Source organism: Abrus precatorius, unplaced genomic scaffold (genome assembly GCF_003935025.1).
Source record: "Abrus precatorius isolate BTA unplaced genomic scaffold, Abrus_2018 Scaffold6, whole genome shotgun sequence".
Lineage (NCBI taxonomy): Eukaryota > Viridiplantae > Streptophyta > Magnoliopsida > Fabales > Fabaceae > Abrus > Abrus precatorius.
Genome location: NW_020874406.1, coordinates 11,453,630 through 11,470,014, shown reverse-complemented (window position 1 = coordinate 11,470,014; position 16,385 = coordinate 11,453,630). Strand labels below are relative to the sequence as shown.

Sequence of the window (16,385 nt, the reverse complement as noted above, 5' to 3'; positions counted from 1 at the left end):
GCAATATATATATATATGTTCGATTCCATGCCTTTAATTAATTAATAACGAAACCCTCAACCATTCCAAAATGGAAAACATATAGTTAGATCCTATTTACGAATCAAATATTCGCTGATAACATTGAAGATTATAGTTTCAAAAAGTGTTTACTATTTCTTAATTTTTTTAATATGTGTTATTGGACATATGGTAAAAAAGTTGAATTATTAAATAATTTGATTTCTTTATTCGAAATTACAACTCTTAGCCTTGTGGGCCATAAACAAATGGTTCACTTGAGATTGAGGTAGCAAAATAAGAGTGTATAGACTCGTTTGAAGATTATCATGGGTTTGGGAAAGTTTGGCCCAACAAGCTACCTTCGTGGAAAATAAAGCCCATAATCTAACTGTTTTGACCAAAAATATGGAATAAGGACCGTTACATATAGACAAGTTTGTTCTCGTTTGTGGACCTAGACTTTTCACACCACCTTCCTCATTTTTACAATTTAATTTTTAAAAGTTAATAATACCTTTCAAAATTTTATTTTCAAAATTATAAAAAGAATAATGTAATTTAAAAAGGCGATAAAAATTAAAATATTTGTCACAAATTAAGTCTAAATGATTTTTCAAATAAAATTGTTTAAGACTCTTTTCAAAGTTTATTTAATTTTAAAAAATATTTCATCGTAAAAAAATTAATTCAAATAAAAACAATTTAATTTTTTAAATGATTAATTTAAATCCGTATGAATAATAACATACTGCTTATTATTTATTAGTTTTTCATTTAACCATTTTAAAATTACATACTTATTAAAATATAAAACTTATATAGAAATTTGAACTCCTGTACCTATTTAGAAGTGGAGTCTTTATTACAAAATATGTTTTTAAAATACAAGGTTAGTCCTAAAAAAAGAAAAGTCTGTGACGACACCGTTCTGTGTGTTCCCCGGTGAAGTCATAGCATAGGCAAACGGTGTTGTTTGGTTGGGAATCAGAAATCGGAAGCAGAAGAATTGAATCGAAGATGAGTCGGAACGATTCCAAGTACTTCTCCACAACAAAGAAGGGTGAAATCCCTGAGCTCAAAGAAGAGCTCAATTCTCAGTACAAGGTAGGTTTTCTTTCTCCATCTCTTTCTTGATCTCATTCATTTCATGCGATCTTCCCCTTCCCCTTCTTTCACCTTCCAATTTCCCTTCAATTTCATACATTTCGATCCCCTGTAACTGCCACAGATGATAGTTTTCTGATTTATTCAAATATTCATGCAGCAATCTATCACTCCTTAATCTGTGATAGTCTACGGCTAGTGAGCGTTCATTAAGGGACGGTTTGAATTTTAGGACTCGAAAATAAAATTTAGGGGTTTTAAATACGGTGAAATCTGGAAGATTTTTTTTTTCTTTTTTAGGGAATTCGCTAGTTAGCATATACTAGGTGAGAGGATGCCACAATGATATGACATGATTTATGCTTATAGACAAATCATTGACCTCAAGATTCTTCTTTATGGTTTCGTCTAATTTTTCTCAGCTTCCCTCTATCTCTGTTGATTGGGCTACACTTTGATCTGATATACTCCCCTTACCGGGGCTTTCATGCCCAAACCACCTAAGCCAGATTCTAACATTTTTCTTTCTATAATAGGTGATATCCCAAATTCCCAACTCTTTCTCTAATGAATTCATTTATGATCCTATCTTGTCTAGTATGTCTATCATCTGACGCAGCATTCCCAAACCAATTATGTTGATTTTATTTTCTTTTCATATTTTATTTGTCCTTCTTGTCTATCTAAGTTCAACATTTGACCAACTATTGCCACCTGTCAGGCAATTATGACATTATGTTACATTTGTATCGTTGTAATTTTTTATTTTCTTCTAATTATGATATTATCTTTGTGTACATAGTTTCTTGGACTTCTCTGTCTTGCCTTTTCGTTAGTCTCTCCTTTATTGGTGTAGTTGAAAATTTTCTGCAAGAAAGTATGTGAAGATTACCTTTTTCTTTCGTGCCTTGCAGGACAAAAGAAAAGATGCTGTCAAGAAAGTTATTGCTGCAATGACTGTTGGGAAGGATGTCTCATCATTGTTCACTGATGTGGTGAATTGCATGCAAACAGAAAATTTGGAGTTAAAGAAGCTGGTCTACTTATATCTGATAAATTATGCAAAGAGCCAGCCTGACCTAGCAATACTTGCAGTGAATACATTTGTGAAGGTAAAAGATAGAGTGACTGTGCTCCTTCCTCATGTAATGTTGTTTATTAGTTCTTTCTTGTCCTTCTCATCCTTTATTATCATTCATTTCTTAACTTTTTGGGTTGTTTTGAATATATGTCCCCTTTTCCCATCTCATCTTGTATGGTCAGTTTTTTATTATCTCACTGTATGAAACGCATCCCATCCATGAACACTGGATGAGGGTGTCAATTTACCAAGGGAGATATTTGTCTGAAAACATAGCTTATTATTGTGTTTGTACTCATGACTTGAATATTTCTTTCTCTCTCTCTCTCCTAATGGAAAATAATCAGAAGTTTTAACGATGCATTTCTTTCTCCTTTCTTTTTATAAAATGCTGCACAGGATTCGCAAGATCCAAATCCCTTGATTCGTGCCTTAGCTGTACGGACAATGGGCTGCATTCGCGTTGATAAAATTACTGAATATCTGTGTGATCCCCTTCAAAGATGCCTAAAGGTACATAAATGGCACCATTACAATTGAAACACATCTATATGAAGTTTAAATTTCTCTGGTTGACATCAATGCCAAAGTCTATTTTTACCCTGTTTGTAACTCTCATTTGTATATGATGTTTTGACAGGATGATGACCCATATGTTCGTAAGACAGCAGCCATTTGTGTTGCCAAGCTTTATGACATAAATGCAGAGTTGGTTGAGGATAGGGGTTTTTTGGAATCTCTGAAGGATTTGATATCTGATAATAATCCCATGGTTGTAGCTAATGCTGTGGCAGCACTTGCCGAAATTCAGGAAAACAGTAGTAGACCAATCTTTGAGATCACTAGTCACACACTGTCAAAGCTCCTTACTGCTTTAAATGAATGTACAGAGTAAGTTTGTTGTATATTTGCTAACACAATTGAAACTAGAAACGGTTGTGAAATTTTCTTTAATGCAACTCCTCTCTCCCTTTATGGTTGATTGTTCATTGGTTGCAGCTGATTTAAGTTATGATTTTTTTTAATTTTTTGTTAGGGAAATTCACTTTAATTCCTACCTCATTCAAAAAGGATTTGGTTGTTGTTGTAGGGGAAAATATTCTAATTAACCATCTTTAGTAGAGATTTTAACCAAAATAAACTAGAGTGTGACAGTCCTGAGCAAGTCTGCAAAGTTCCATATAATGAAAAAGTTCTTTATCCTTATCTTCATTCTTATCAATCATATCCTTACAAACATGCCTTTTTTCTCCCTCTCTTTTCTTTTTCCCAGATTGTGCAATTGTGCATGAGTGGTGAAAATTGTAAAATGCACTTTCTCATGTTGCATTACCAGTATCATTGTGTAGTTTGTTGGATTTTTCTGTTTTCTTGCAAATCAATATATTATCCTAGTTAACATGGTGTAGATGTTGACAATTGATGCACTTGTATCATAAACCCAACAAATCTCACTAAGTTGTTTTACTGTTTTATTGATTATGCAATATACTGGTTATTATTTTATTGTCTTAGCTCTTCTTTATTCATCTATGATTATATATTGGTTCGTTAACCTAACAACACTTGCTTTTGCTTCATGTGCTAGATGGGGGCAAGTTTTCATATTGGACGCTCTTTCTAGATACAAGGCAGCTGATGCTCGTGAGGCAGAAAACATAGTAGAAAGAGTTACTCCACGCTTACAACATGCCAATTGTGCTGTTGTTCTATCAGCTGTTAAGGTGTTTTTTCTAGTGTTACCATGTGATGCTTTGGAGATCACATTTTCTCGGTTTCATAACCACAGTTTATAATGACTTGTAGATGATCCTTCTGCAAATGGAGCTTATCACCAGTACTGATGTGGTTCGGAATCTTTGCAAAAAGATGGCCCCTCCTCTTGTGACATTACTCTCTGCAGAACCTGAGATACAATATGTAGCACTGCGGAATATCAATCTTATAGTACAAAGAAGACCAACAATTCTTGCTCATGAAATTAAGGTAGTAATTTGAATATTATTTTGTGAACTTGTCAGGTTAATGACACCCTTGAACATTAGTGAAGAACTCTATTCCATTGGGGAGGATGTGATGCTTATGAACCGCATGTTCTATCTGCAGGTGTTTTTCTGCAAGTACAACGATCCCATCTATGTGAAAATGGAAAAGTTAGAAATTATGATAAAACTTGCTTCAGACCGAAATATAGACCAGGTAATCTTTGCATTATACTATTTTAAGTAAATATTTTCCTCCCCATCCCCATTTTTTTCCATATGGTCAGAATTGATTTCAGTTGTTTTAGCGATCACTTACAAAATTTCTTCTTTTATCAAGAAACAAATACATGGTAACCGGTTAGCCTGTCCCATGGATGAGACTTAACGATTTGAGCTAACGGTTTTATACTTTCTCTGTGTTTTGGATGAAACCATGTCCTTTTAGTTTCTCTATTCTCACCTACAACATTTCTTCTTTTATCAAGAAACAAATCGTCTTGTGGCCTGTCACATGTATGAGATTCACATATCTTTTCTGCATTTGGTGCATTACTGCATTTCCATTTATTTGAGCCAATTTAGCTGAACATCTTTGCATGTAAACTTTCGAAGTTTGTGCATCTTCACTCTGTTTGGCACGTTAATGGAGCCAGTTTGTTTGTTTGTTTTTAAATTTTCTATTATAATGTTGCAGGTTTTACTGGAATTTAAAGAGTATGCTACTGAAGTTGATGTAGATTTTGTACGAAAGGCTGTTCGTGCAATTGGGCGATGTGCCATCAAGTTAGAGAGAGCAGCTGAACGATGCATTAGTGTTTTGCTTGAGTTGATCAAAATAAAAGTAAATTATGTGGTTCAGGAGGCAATCATTGTTATCAAAGATATATTTAGAAGATATCCCAACACGTAATATTAACTTCCATTTTCTGCATTTATTTTTTGGGGAGAAGATAACACAGCTAGTGAATTACTATTAGACTTCAAAACTTTGTTTGAATCTTTGTTCTACCTTGTAGATACGAGTCCATAATTGCAACCCTTTGCGAAAGCTTAGACACATTGGATGAGCCAGAAGCCAAGGTATTTGTTTCTGAGTGCTTTTGTACTTGTCATGACACACTAACATATATATGTTTTCATCATTTCACCTGTGTGCGTAGGCATCAATGATCTGGATAATTGGTGAATATGCGGAAAGAATTGACAATGCTGATGAACTTCTTGAAAGTTTCTTGGAAAGTTTCCCTGAAGAACCTGCGCAAGTCCAATTACAGTTGCTGACTGCTACTGTCAAGCTTTTCCTCAAGAAGCCAACTGAAGGCCCACAACAGATGATTCAGGTCCTTCCTCAAAATACAGTTTAGTTCATATTGACATGGTTAACATGCCACTATGTTAATTGTTTTAATATTTCAAATTGGACTATTCTTGTACTAAGTATGCAAATACATTCTTCCTTCTTTTATTGAGTGGCACATATAAGCAATTTATAATTTTAATATCAATTGTAAATCATTTCTTTTATAATCTCTTGTTCTGGTCCCACATCAACCAAGTACGTTGGCAAATTATCCTACCCCCGCCCCCACCCCGAACCTCTCCATGATGACTTGGGCTCTCACCTCCCTTGATTTAGTTGTTTGGTTTGAGGTAGGCCTAGTCCATTCTTAATTGTAATATGATATTAGAGCCTATTCCATTCCTAAAGTTGAGCCTCCCAAAAATTTTTAATCCTGCAAATTTCACAGTTTAGATATCTAGTCCTATGTATGAGGGGTGTGTCTTAGGATCTTATTGATGAAGTATACAGGCAAAGTACCTTATAATGGACTTGGAGCAATTCCCCTTCCTTGAGAGCTTTTGAGTTGAGGTAGATCTTATCTATTCTCAATTCTAATATCCTTGGGAAAAGAAGTCATTGTGTTATTGAAAAATGCATGATTGAGATTATGTTAGAAAATTCCTATAATTATTGGAAATAAATTTAAAAGACAATCTGTCATTCTATCATTAGTTGTCTTAGTTATGACTCCCAGACCTTCCTTTGTACATTGTTTCATTTTTTCCCTCCTTGAAAGTTGTTTAATAAGGTATCTTCACACTTGCATCCTATGTCTCACTTAATTACTTACCTTTGCAGGTTGTTTTGAACAATGCTACTGTGGAGACAGATAATCCTGATTTGAGAGATCGGGCATACATATATTGGCGTCTCCTTTCAATCGATCCTGAGGTTTTATTTCTTGAATCTGAATCCAATCTTTTATTTTCAATAATTTTCACATGAGGTTAATTAATCAAGCTGTATATCCAATGAAGGTTAGATAACCACCAAAGTTATTAAATATGACTTCTTTACAGAAGACTGCTTAATCTGTTTTATTATTCTGTGCAAAATACTATTATAGGGTTAACCTCTTGGCTGTTAATTGCTTGTCTGTGTCTAAATCACATGGAAATAATAGGTCCAATGTTATCAATGGTAGAGGACAGGTCATGCCAAAAAGTCAAAAATCTGCCATAAAATCATAGCGGATGCGATGGCAGGTTATGGCAGTTGGCAGACATAATAAAATATATAAAAAAATATTACAGGTCATAGGAAATGATAGAGAGGAAAGCTGAAATAAAGAGAGAAATTATTTTGAGGAAAAAAAGATAAAAACATAGATGTGGGAGAGGGAAAAACTGAAATAAAGGAAAAAATTAAAATAAGGGAAAAACTAAAAGGGAAAAACTGAAATAAAGGAAAAAATTAAAATAAGGGAAAAACTAAAATAAGGGAAAAACTAAAATAAGGGAAAAACTGAAATAAAGAAAGACTGAAAGAGGGAGAGGGAAAAATGAAAAACAAAGGCTACTAGAAAAAATGGAGTTGCTAGAGATGGAGGTAGTAACTGCGGGAGATGTAGTAGTGGTTGTTGGAGTCATAGCAGCAACAGTTGCTGGAGACTGGCGAAGGATGAGGAAGAACTGGGGTTGAATGAGTGAGACTGTGAGAGTGAGGATGAAGCACAGAGATGAGGGCATGAAGCAGAAACACGAAGAAGAGAGAGGAAGAAGAGATGCAATTGCATGATTTAGGGTTTGGGTTCGTGGGTTGTTCTTTGGATTGGGTCAGGTCAAAGGCCCAACCCAATTTTTTTTGTGAAAACTGCCATGGCTGCCATGCATGTAATGGCCGCCATGGTGCCGCCATTGAAAAGCTGCCATATTCCGCCATGGTCATGGCAGATTGGTCGAAAAATGCCACCATTACCTGTCATGACACCACCATAACTGTTTTTTTGACAACTTTGTATGGGTCTTTTCCATTCTCTTTTTAATTTCTTGAACCTGTATGGAGCTGTACATTTGATGTATATAATTTATTTTAACCAGGCAGCTAAGGATGTTGTGCTAGCTGAGAAGCCTGTGATAACTGATGACTCAAACCAAATTGAACCTTCTCTACTTGATGAGCTTCTTGCCAACATTGCTACATTATCTTCTGTTTATCACAAGCCTCCAGATGCTTTTGTGACTCGTGTACACTCTTCAGCTCAGAGAACTGAAGATGAAGACTATCCTGAGGGAAGTGAATCTGGGTTTTCTGAGTCAGCTGCAAATCCTGCTAATGGTCCTGCATCACCACCTACTGCCAGACAATCAGCACCTGCATCTGCAACAGCTGCACCGGCCACAACTCCATCTGTTGCACCTGTGCCAGATTTACTTGGCGATTTGATAGGCATGGATAATAATTCTATTGTTCCTGTTGATCAGCCAGCTACTCCTACTGGGTCAGTGCATCTTGGGATCATCAGCATTTTTTTATGCAATCTCCTGTAGTGTGTTTTGGAAGCATTGCATATAATTTGATTTTATGATTAAAAAAAATGTTACCTTTATATAGAAATTGTGATTAGTGAAAACTGTGTTTTTCAGATATCTTAAATATTAAAATATGGTTAAATGAGTTTCAACATGACGTCAACATCCTGAGAAGTTTCAAAAGCCTTTACTTACCCTGCTTGTGAAATCATGTCTAATTAGATCTTATGCCTTGATTGCAGTCCTCCATTGCCTATTTTATTACCTGCTTCAACGGGCCAGGGTTTACAAATCAGTGCACAAGTGACTAGACAAGATGGTCAAATCTTTTATAGTTTGTTGTTTGAGAACAACTCTCAGGTTCCACTTGATGGCTTCATGATTCAATTTAACAAGAACACATTTGGTCTTGCAGCTGCAGGACCCCTACAGGTTTGTTATTGCATATATGTTTTTCTACATGGATGTTTTTATTGACTTGTGTTCTAATAGATTTCTGCTATCGATCAGGTTCCACAATTGCAACCTGGAACGTCAGCTAGGACACTCCTCCCTATGGTTATGTTCCAGAACATTTCGCAAGGTCCTCCTAGCTCACTTTTACAGGTTGCTGTGAAAAACAATCAACAGCCCGTGTGGTATTTCAATGATAAAATCGCATTGCATGTATTTTTTACTGAGGATGGTAGAATGGAACGTTCAAGTTTTCTAGAGGTATTTCTTTTTCCCATTCAATTGATCCTTCAACTTAACTGCAATAGGTTTGCACTTCATAATTCTATGACTTTTTGTGCTTAAAATTTTCAATTCTTTCATAATTTCATGGGATTGGTCAGTTTAGCTATGGTTATTTTCCAGAATAAGTCTGTCATATTTAAACTTGAATTCAGAAATGGAAAACCTGATTATTAACTGCACTGCAGACATGGAGGTCCCTTCCTGATTCAAATGAGGTTTCCAAGGACTTCCCAGCCATTGTGCTTGGCAATGTGGAAGCCACACTGGAACGTCTGGCTGCATCGAACATGTTCTTCATTGCAAAGCGCAAGAATGCAAACCAGGATGTGTTTTACTTCTCAGCTAAACTCCCTAGAGGGATACCATTCTTAATTGAACTTACCACAGTGATTGGAAACCCTGGCGTCAAATGTGCAATCAAGACTCCAAGCCCGGAAATGTCAGGACTTTTCTTCGAAGCCATTGAGGCTCTTCTTATGGGTTAATGAGTTTTTTTCTTTCTTAATTTGTTTATATATTGTTTTTGTTAGTATATTTGATAAATATCCTGGACAGGTGTGTTATATCTTATTTGGAAAAAAAAAAAAAAAAATCCACTTTTACCATATGCTGCCCCTAACTGTATTTTTGGTACTGCCATTTTTGCTGATATGGGAACATTGGATGTAGTTGTGCTGTTGTGGACAGCTTTTGTTAGAGATTCGATGGCTTGTATTGCGCTGTTTGTAAAGTGATTAAATTGATGCTGTTACCATTTCATATGGATTTTGGATGTTTCATTGGATATACAAGCACTGTGTAGGGGAAGGGGAATATGGTAGATGGTAAAATATCAAACCTCCTGTCATGACACCCAAATCTTAAAATGTGTTTACGCAACATTTTATCATGAAACTACCTTTTAAATTTAGAAAAAAAGTTAAAAAAATGAGTAGTATGCAATTTAGAGAATACATAGTTAAGATAATATATATATATATATATATATATATATATATATATAATGAAAGTTTAAGAGTAATGAAAACTAAGATTTTGAAATTTGAAAGCTTAACATAAAATGATGAAAAATAATCTTAATATATAAGAAAGTTTTAAAATATAAAAAATATTAGTCACGTCTCATAAAGAGGGGAAAAAAGCATAATAAAAAATAAATGCAATTTAATGTAGTTTTGTACATCTACATATAAATTTTTCAGATAAGTTTCTATATATGGCTTTTGCACACCTCAAAAATCAAAATAATGCAAAATTTCAAACTCTTCATTTGTCGTTGCAGCCTAACAAATCACTGGTCAGTAGTAAAAAGAACAAAATATTCCTCCAATGCATCACCTGACCTGATCTGCCTAGCTTCTCCAACTGCTGTGTTGGTCTCAAATGTGATAAAAGACATCACCTAACTTGATCACATTCAGTGAGTCGAATAGCAACTCGGATTCTAGCCATGAACCAAAATTCAACACAGATTTTCTCGTTGCCTACTTCATCACCAGCCTGGTTCAGAATCTTTACGAGTTACCTTATGATCTCCTAACCTCTTTTCCACGATCGATTTGGTCAAACGTACTACAATGGGTATTTGGCATTATTTCTAGCCATGCTATTTCCAATGCATATCTTTTGGGAATGTCTCATTTCTTCTTCAGAATCATACTGTGATCGCTGTGAACAAGGAATAATGAAGAAATGAATACTCACAAAAGTCAAAATATTTCTTACAGTGGGATAAAGACACAAAATACCTTGGCAGTGTCTGACAGTACTGCATATGCCTCTCCAATTAATTTGAAAAGCCTGTCAGCATCTTTGCATACTTCTTCAACAATATCCTTCCATATATGATCATCTCCACCGTCACTTCTTGCCAAAATTTGGCCAGCCTAAATGATATAAATATAGTCAAGTCCTATTAACAAGTAAGTAAGCACTCTTTAAGAAATTAATAAATAATTTTTTTATTAAAAAAAAAACATGGTGAGTACATTAAAATTTATAGGGAGAGTGCATTATTATAATTCTTAAATTAAAAAAATTCATTTTTAATTCTTTAACCGGTATCACATCTGCCATATAGTTAAAATGATTATTATTGTATGAGCATCTAACAAAAGAGGCCAATCAAACAACCTTGTCAGGGTGATGTCTAAGTGCGGCTTTGTGATAGGCCCTCTTGATTTCAGATGATGAAACAGAATGTTCAACTCCCCTGCCATCATAATCTGAATCAGCAGATGCCTTAAATGATTGATAATATTGACATAAATTAGTAACTGACAGTGTTCTCTAGCTAATAAAAGCATGCTATTTCTGTCACTGATGAAGCACAACATGCACAGTGTGTAAAAAGGCTTACAAAATGAGGTACATATCAAGAGGGATTCCCTTTCTGGCTTCCTCCTCTATTTCGGAAAGCCAAATTTGGTTATGTTTCAAATCATTGGCATAATTGATTGATCTATCAGATGTGCCATGCAACTGCAAGTTGCTTGTATCCTCATCCCCCTTCATGAGAAGGGAGACAACTCTCCTAATATCGCTGGCTGCTTGATCATAATCCCTTATCATCTCATATAGAGTTGCACGCCTAGAAAGTGCCTGCAAGAGTGTAAAAACATTACCCTCTTATGATCATTTTAACAAACGTGAAATTGAAGTATTAAGCCAAACATTTCACATCCTACCTTGATTCTGTCCATTTTAAAAGGTAGTATATAAAAATAATTTTGTAAGCATCAGTCTTTTGGATTGATTTTAATTATATAAAAATAATAAGTTTTTATTAAAAAATATTTATTACATATTTGTATATGATAAATATTTAATTTTTAATAAGATTTTATTAATTTTAAATGTTTAAAGTCAGTCCTAAAAATTGATGTTAATATTTTTTATATTAAAGTTATGTTTAACCTCCCCGTGCGATTTCCATTACCATTCTCTTTTATTTATGATAAATGTGTAAAATATTTAAAAACTAAATAAAAATAAAAGAAATTATTGAAAAGATAACAATTAATGTTATCTATGACTTCTAAAAAAGATAAACAAATTTAGAAACTTATTGAAAAGTGGTATATGTTTAAAAGAATTCTAAATGAAATATACAAATATAAGAGCAATGTAGGAGACTTTTCAATTTTGATTAAATTGATTTGTTACTGAATTATTTGAGAATTTTAAAATAAGTTGGTATATTTTATAAGTTTGTAATTATACACTTAAATTTACAGAATCATATTAGATCTCCGTTACATTTTATTTAAGATAATTATCAAAAGCTAATTAAAAAAATTTAAATAGTTTAGAGACCTATTAAATAACTAAACTAGCAACTTAGTTCCTAATTTTTTTAAAAAAATAAATCATTGTAATTAATAGAAACTTAATGGAAATTTAGTTAGGTGTTCAATTAAAGATAATTTAAAATTTAGAGACTTAATTATAAAGTTTTAAAGTATTTTTAAACAAATCAGAAAATTACAAACTAATTTAACCTTTCTAAAAAACAAAATGCGGTTGATAAAACTGATGAGAAAGCAATATCATAAAAAAATGACAAGTTTGTGAGGGATTTTTATCCTATGTCGATTTCTCCCCTTGTGATATCAATTCAAACATCTAAAAAACGTAGTTTCAGTTGAAGAGAGAAACCTTGAAGTATCTTCCATCAAGAGCTATAGCTAGATTGCAATCTGCTATGGCATCAGTTATTTGGCCTAATGCTTTAAATGCAGCTGCACGATTACAAAAACATACAGCTGCAAATGGGAGAGACTCCACATTACATGATAAAGCAGCCGTATAATGTTCAACAGCTTCCTCATGCCTTCCTCCCTGAAATGCTTCATTCCCTGCAATCTACAGTTGTATACATTTTACATCACTCCCTAATACAACCAATTTTCATGTCACAGTAAAACAACAATGTAGCTTATAAATGCTTTGGTCGTGTCCTTCAACATAAGCAAAAGTTGTATTGAAGAAGAGTAGAGAAGCTATAAGTTATCTTATTACTACTCTGACCCTTATGACAGCTTAACAAGAATGATGGTATACATACATAAATCATGAGAAAGATTTCATGAAACACAGTATATGCTAACCTTATGACGTAAGAGCTCACGTATAGTGACAGCTAGTGGTATTAGTGACTCCAAAACCTTGCCTCCACTCCTGCAGGGACAGTATCAATGCTTAACCATATTTAAAATAATTTAGGTGCAGTAACATAGTTGCAGACCTTTAATGCCAATTTTTATTATGACAGTGTTTTTCTCTGATGAAATTTGAATTTCACCTCAGAAATGTGTGGCAACCTTTCATGTCAATTTTTATTGTTGGATTACAGAAGTGAAATTTTAATCGTGATTGGAGAATAGTACTAAAAGCACCTGTGGTACTGCACCTAAGTCACCATCAAACATGTCCATCTTCTCTTTCTTTTTCAATGTTCCCTTGAGGAGAGGCCTTAGCAGGGTGGAAAGATCAAATGTTAATAATACTTACTTGTTTATGGCAGATACCTTTTCCTCTGGTTGCTCCATCAAAGCAAGACCTTCTTCAAGCTTTCCTAGGTGGAAGTATGATTTAAGCATAATTGAGCTCCGCCAAAGCCTGAAATAGAAGCCCTTTGAAAGCTCTGAACTATCAAGATCTGTCACTTTGCAATCAGCATCCAATGGATAAGAATTTTTCTCAGCAGAGGCAAGCGTTTCATCACACAGCTGAATCACCTCCTCATATCTACATAGCTGATTTTTAAAGCAAAAGTTATACAACACACTGCACATTGTTTTATTAAAATGCTAGCATATTATAAGACGTAAGTGCAGACCATAAAAAGAGCCTCCGCTTTCATTTCAAGCAACTTTTCAGAGTATGAACTAATAATCAATGCCTCATTTATTTGTTCCAATGCTCTCTCCACATCAGCTGCTGTTCTTCTTTGCAAAAGTTCATCAGAGTGATTGAATAATTCTGATATTTTCTGCAATCCATTAAAGATGCTTATCAGGTAACGAGGAGGGAAATGAAAAATAAAAGCTAATAATCAAAGCCCCCCACTGTCAAAATAACTACAAAAAGTCAAACCTGTGTCTTCTGCAAGAGATCAGAGACTTCCAGAGCAAATTTTGGATCCACACAAACATCAGTTCCTGATTGCAAACAACTCTTGAAATACTTTGTTGCATCTTCGACTTCCCCCAGAGCAAGGAAACAACTTGAAAATAACGTAAAGAAAAGGACTCAAGGGATAAATCATCTATTTTGATAACTAAATATTTTGCATTACATACAATGTGTTTAAACTTTAAACACATGAACATGCTTTGGCATTGTAGTCTAGAAGTAGAACATTTAACCCAAGTCTGCACGAAATTTTATGAAATTTTCCACAGGAGTCGAAAGGTTATATCATCTACAAAAGAATGGTTGGGATGCAAGGACTAGGTGTTTTTACCTTTTGGGTTTTTCTATTTTCTAATATATCATCAGATACTTAATTTGCATAATTTTAACCTACCTACAGAATCTAACAAGAATTAATGCAAAGATTAAAAAACAAAAATCATCAAAGAGAGCAAAGTACTAGAAAGAACCAAACATTACTTAGATCACTCTACAAAGATTAGAAGCAAAATGGGGCCTTACTTTGCAGCTCTAAGTTGGACCTTGAGGAAATTCGGATCAATTTCAGCAGCCAGCATACAATCTTCAACTGCATCTCTCATCCTACCAAGAGACATGCGTGTGGCAGCACGGTTGCTATAACACAGCATCAACGCCCTACGACCTCTCTCCGATGCTGCTTCTTTAGAAGCGCAATTAACACCTCGTGTGTAACAATCCTCAGCCACAGACAAATTCCCATTTTTATAGGCTTGGTTTCCTCTGTCATAAACACAAATTCACTTCAGTATCGTGAATTTGTACAAACTACTCTGTCGCAATAAAGTTAACTATGAATACTTATTTTGTATCATGCAACCCATTTTGTGTGTTCACACCCACAATAAACACATTTACGTAGTTTCTATTTAATACCAGATTAAAAGTCATTGCAATAAGGCAGGATTTGAAATACAATATAACAAATCTAAGCACATCATAACCAATTGACTGCAAGCATATATTAGTAAGAAAAGTAAAATATAGAATATATATACTAACTTGAGTCGCCATTTTTCACAGGCTTCCTCAGCCGCAATGGTTGAGGCAGAAATGGAAGCTGGCTCCACCTTTATCCTTTGCTCCTCATTCACCTCAGAACCTTTTGTTTTGGGCTGAGAAGCACATACATTGGCTTTCTGATCTTGCCCGGATGTGAAAAGAGAGGAACTTCCAGAAAATTGAGAACAAGTCACAGATGATAATGAACTAAGCAGCTTCATATTTGCAGTGGAGTTGTAAGTATCATGATGGTGACCAAGATCAACTTTTACCCAATTTTTCTTTCTGGGGTGGCGTTTCAGGCTAGATGATTCCACTTCAGCAGCAGCAGCAGCAGAAGAAGCAGAAAATGTGAAGCCAAACCCAATTACATTCCTTGAACCTGAATCACAGCCATCATGGGCTTCAACACTTGAGCACAGAGTGGTTTCAGTTTGTGCTGATGCACGAGCCAAATCACTTTTTATGTCCATTTCATCATTGACAGACTTCAAGCTTCCAGTTTCAACTTGATCATGTTGGTCATCATCACCACAAATATCATTTTCCTCCTCTTTCTCTGTGCCTACAACTTCACGATATTCATTGTGTCCTTGCCAGAGTTGGGTAGGGGTAGAAAGCTTCAGTTTTGGTTTATTTTTATTCATTCTAGTGTTGCTACTTTTTTCCTTCTTTGCACTAAACTTGAATCTATCATTAGCATCACAAAACATGTTAGTTTTGTGTTGTGGTGTCTTGAACTCAATGAAAGATGAGGCTGAATTGTGTTGTTTGGCCGAGAACACAAATTCATCATCATTTTCATCTTTGTTCTTTTCGATTTTCATGTTGCTCATATGTTGCGATGCCAGGTTCAGGTTTTTCTCCATTTCATCAAAACTGAAACAAGAGCTCTTCTTGTAACCGCTTCTTACAAAAACCGTTCACATCAACAGTTTCATTTCTGATTTTCAAACTCTTACGTGTGATCAGCGATTCTCTGTTCCGTAGAATTGAAACTCAAGAAGATTCGGCGTTCGACGGTTCCGTGACGCGTGAATTGAAGGAGAGTGGAACGGGACACACACCGGCGAGGTCGTCGGAGCTCCGGCGACGTGTCGAAATCGAAGTCATTGAATCGGAGTCATCATTAACGGTGCTCATTGGCCTTAATCAAGAGTTTTATAAGCACACATTCAGAAGAAATTCAAGAATAAATGCGACATAATGCAATGCATTAACACTTAAACATAATTCCATCCTAATTAATTAAATGGGCCTTTCCAAATCAAGCGATATTATTCATATCACAATTTGTTATAATTTTTTTTAATTTTCTATCATATTATATATTATATTAATACACCGCTATTAAATAGCGTTTTGTCATATATAATAATTTTACTTCACTGTTGTTATTTTTTTTATTTTTCTCATTATTATGTAAACACAATTTTACTGTATAAATACAATTTTTTTCTTTTAAATAAAATTCATTTTTTTAA

At 34.5% G+C, this 16,385-nt stretch overlaps 2 protein-coding genes across 3 annotated transcripts; one reads left to right on the top strand and one right to left on the bottom strand.

The window, feature by feature from the left end:
- Window positions 1–849: 849 nt before the first annotated feature.
- Window positions 850–9,508, top strand: LOC113869464 (beta-adaptin-like protein C). Of its 2 annotated transcripts, none has more exons than XM_027505787.1 (15): window positions 850–1,107; window positions 2,022–2,219; window positions 2,588–2,701; window positions 2,829–3,079; window positions 3,777–3,912; window positions 3,995–4,174; window positions 4,295–4,387; window positions 4,868–5,079; window positions 5,190–5,253; window positions 5,334–5,513; window positions 6,314–6,406; window positions 7,555–7,955; window positions 8,229–8,418; window positions 8,497–8,700; window positions 8,910–9,508. In XM_027505787.1, exons 1-15 carry the CDS (start codon window positions 1,021–1,023, stop codon window positions 9,207–9,209), a joined length of 2,703 nt encoding a protein of 900 aa, XP_027361588.1. In that variant the 5' UTR covers window positions 850–1,020; the 3' UTR covers window positions 9,210–9,508. The 2 variants fall into 2 exon arrangements, with proteins under 2 accessions (XP_027361588.1, XP_027361589.1); XM_027505788.1 differs by having other exon boundaries at window positions 986–1,107; window positions 1,268–2,219; window positions 8,910–9,506.
- A 348-nt stretch (window positions 9,509–9,856) lies between these two features.
- On the bottom strand, window positions 9,857–16,034 carry LOC113868547 (dnaJ homolog subfamily C member 7-like). Its single transcript, XM_027504218.1, has 11 exons — window positions 14,902–16,034; window positions 14,383–14,622; window positions 13,822–13,951; window positions 13,565–13,717; window positions 13,237–13,481; window positions 12,834–12,903; window positions 12,382–12,588; window positions 11,084–11,325; window positions 10,858–10,936; window positions 10,473–10,610; window positions 9,857–10,392 (listed from the first exon to the last, which is right to left on the bottom strand). The coding sequence occupies exons 1-11, from the start codon at window positions 15,768–15,770 to the stop codon at window positions 10,297–10,299; spliced, it is 2,469 nt and encodes an 822-aa protein (XP_027360019.1). The 5' UTR covers window positions 15,771–16,034; the 3' UTR covers window positions 9,857–10,296.
- Between the last annotated feature and the right edge of the window lie 351 nt (window positions 16,035–16,385).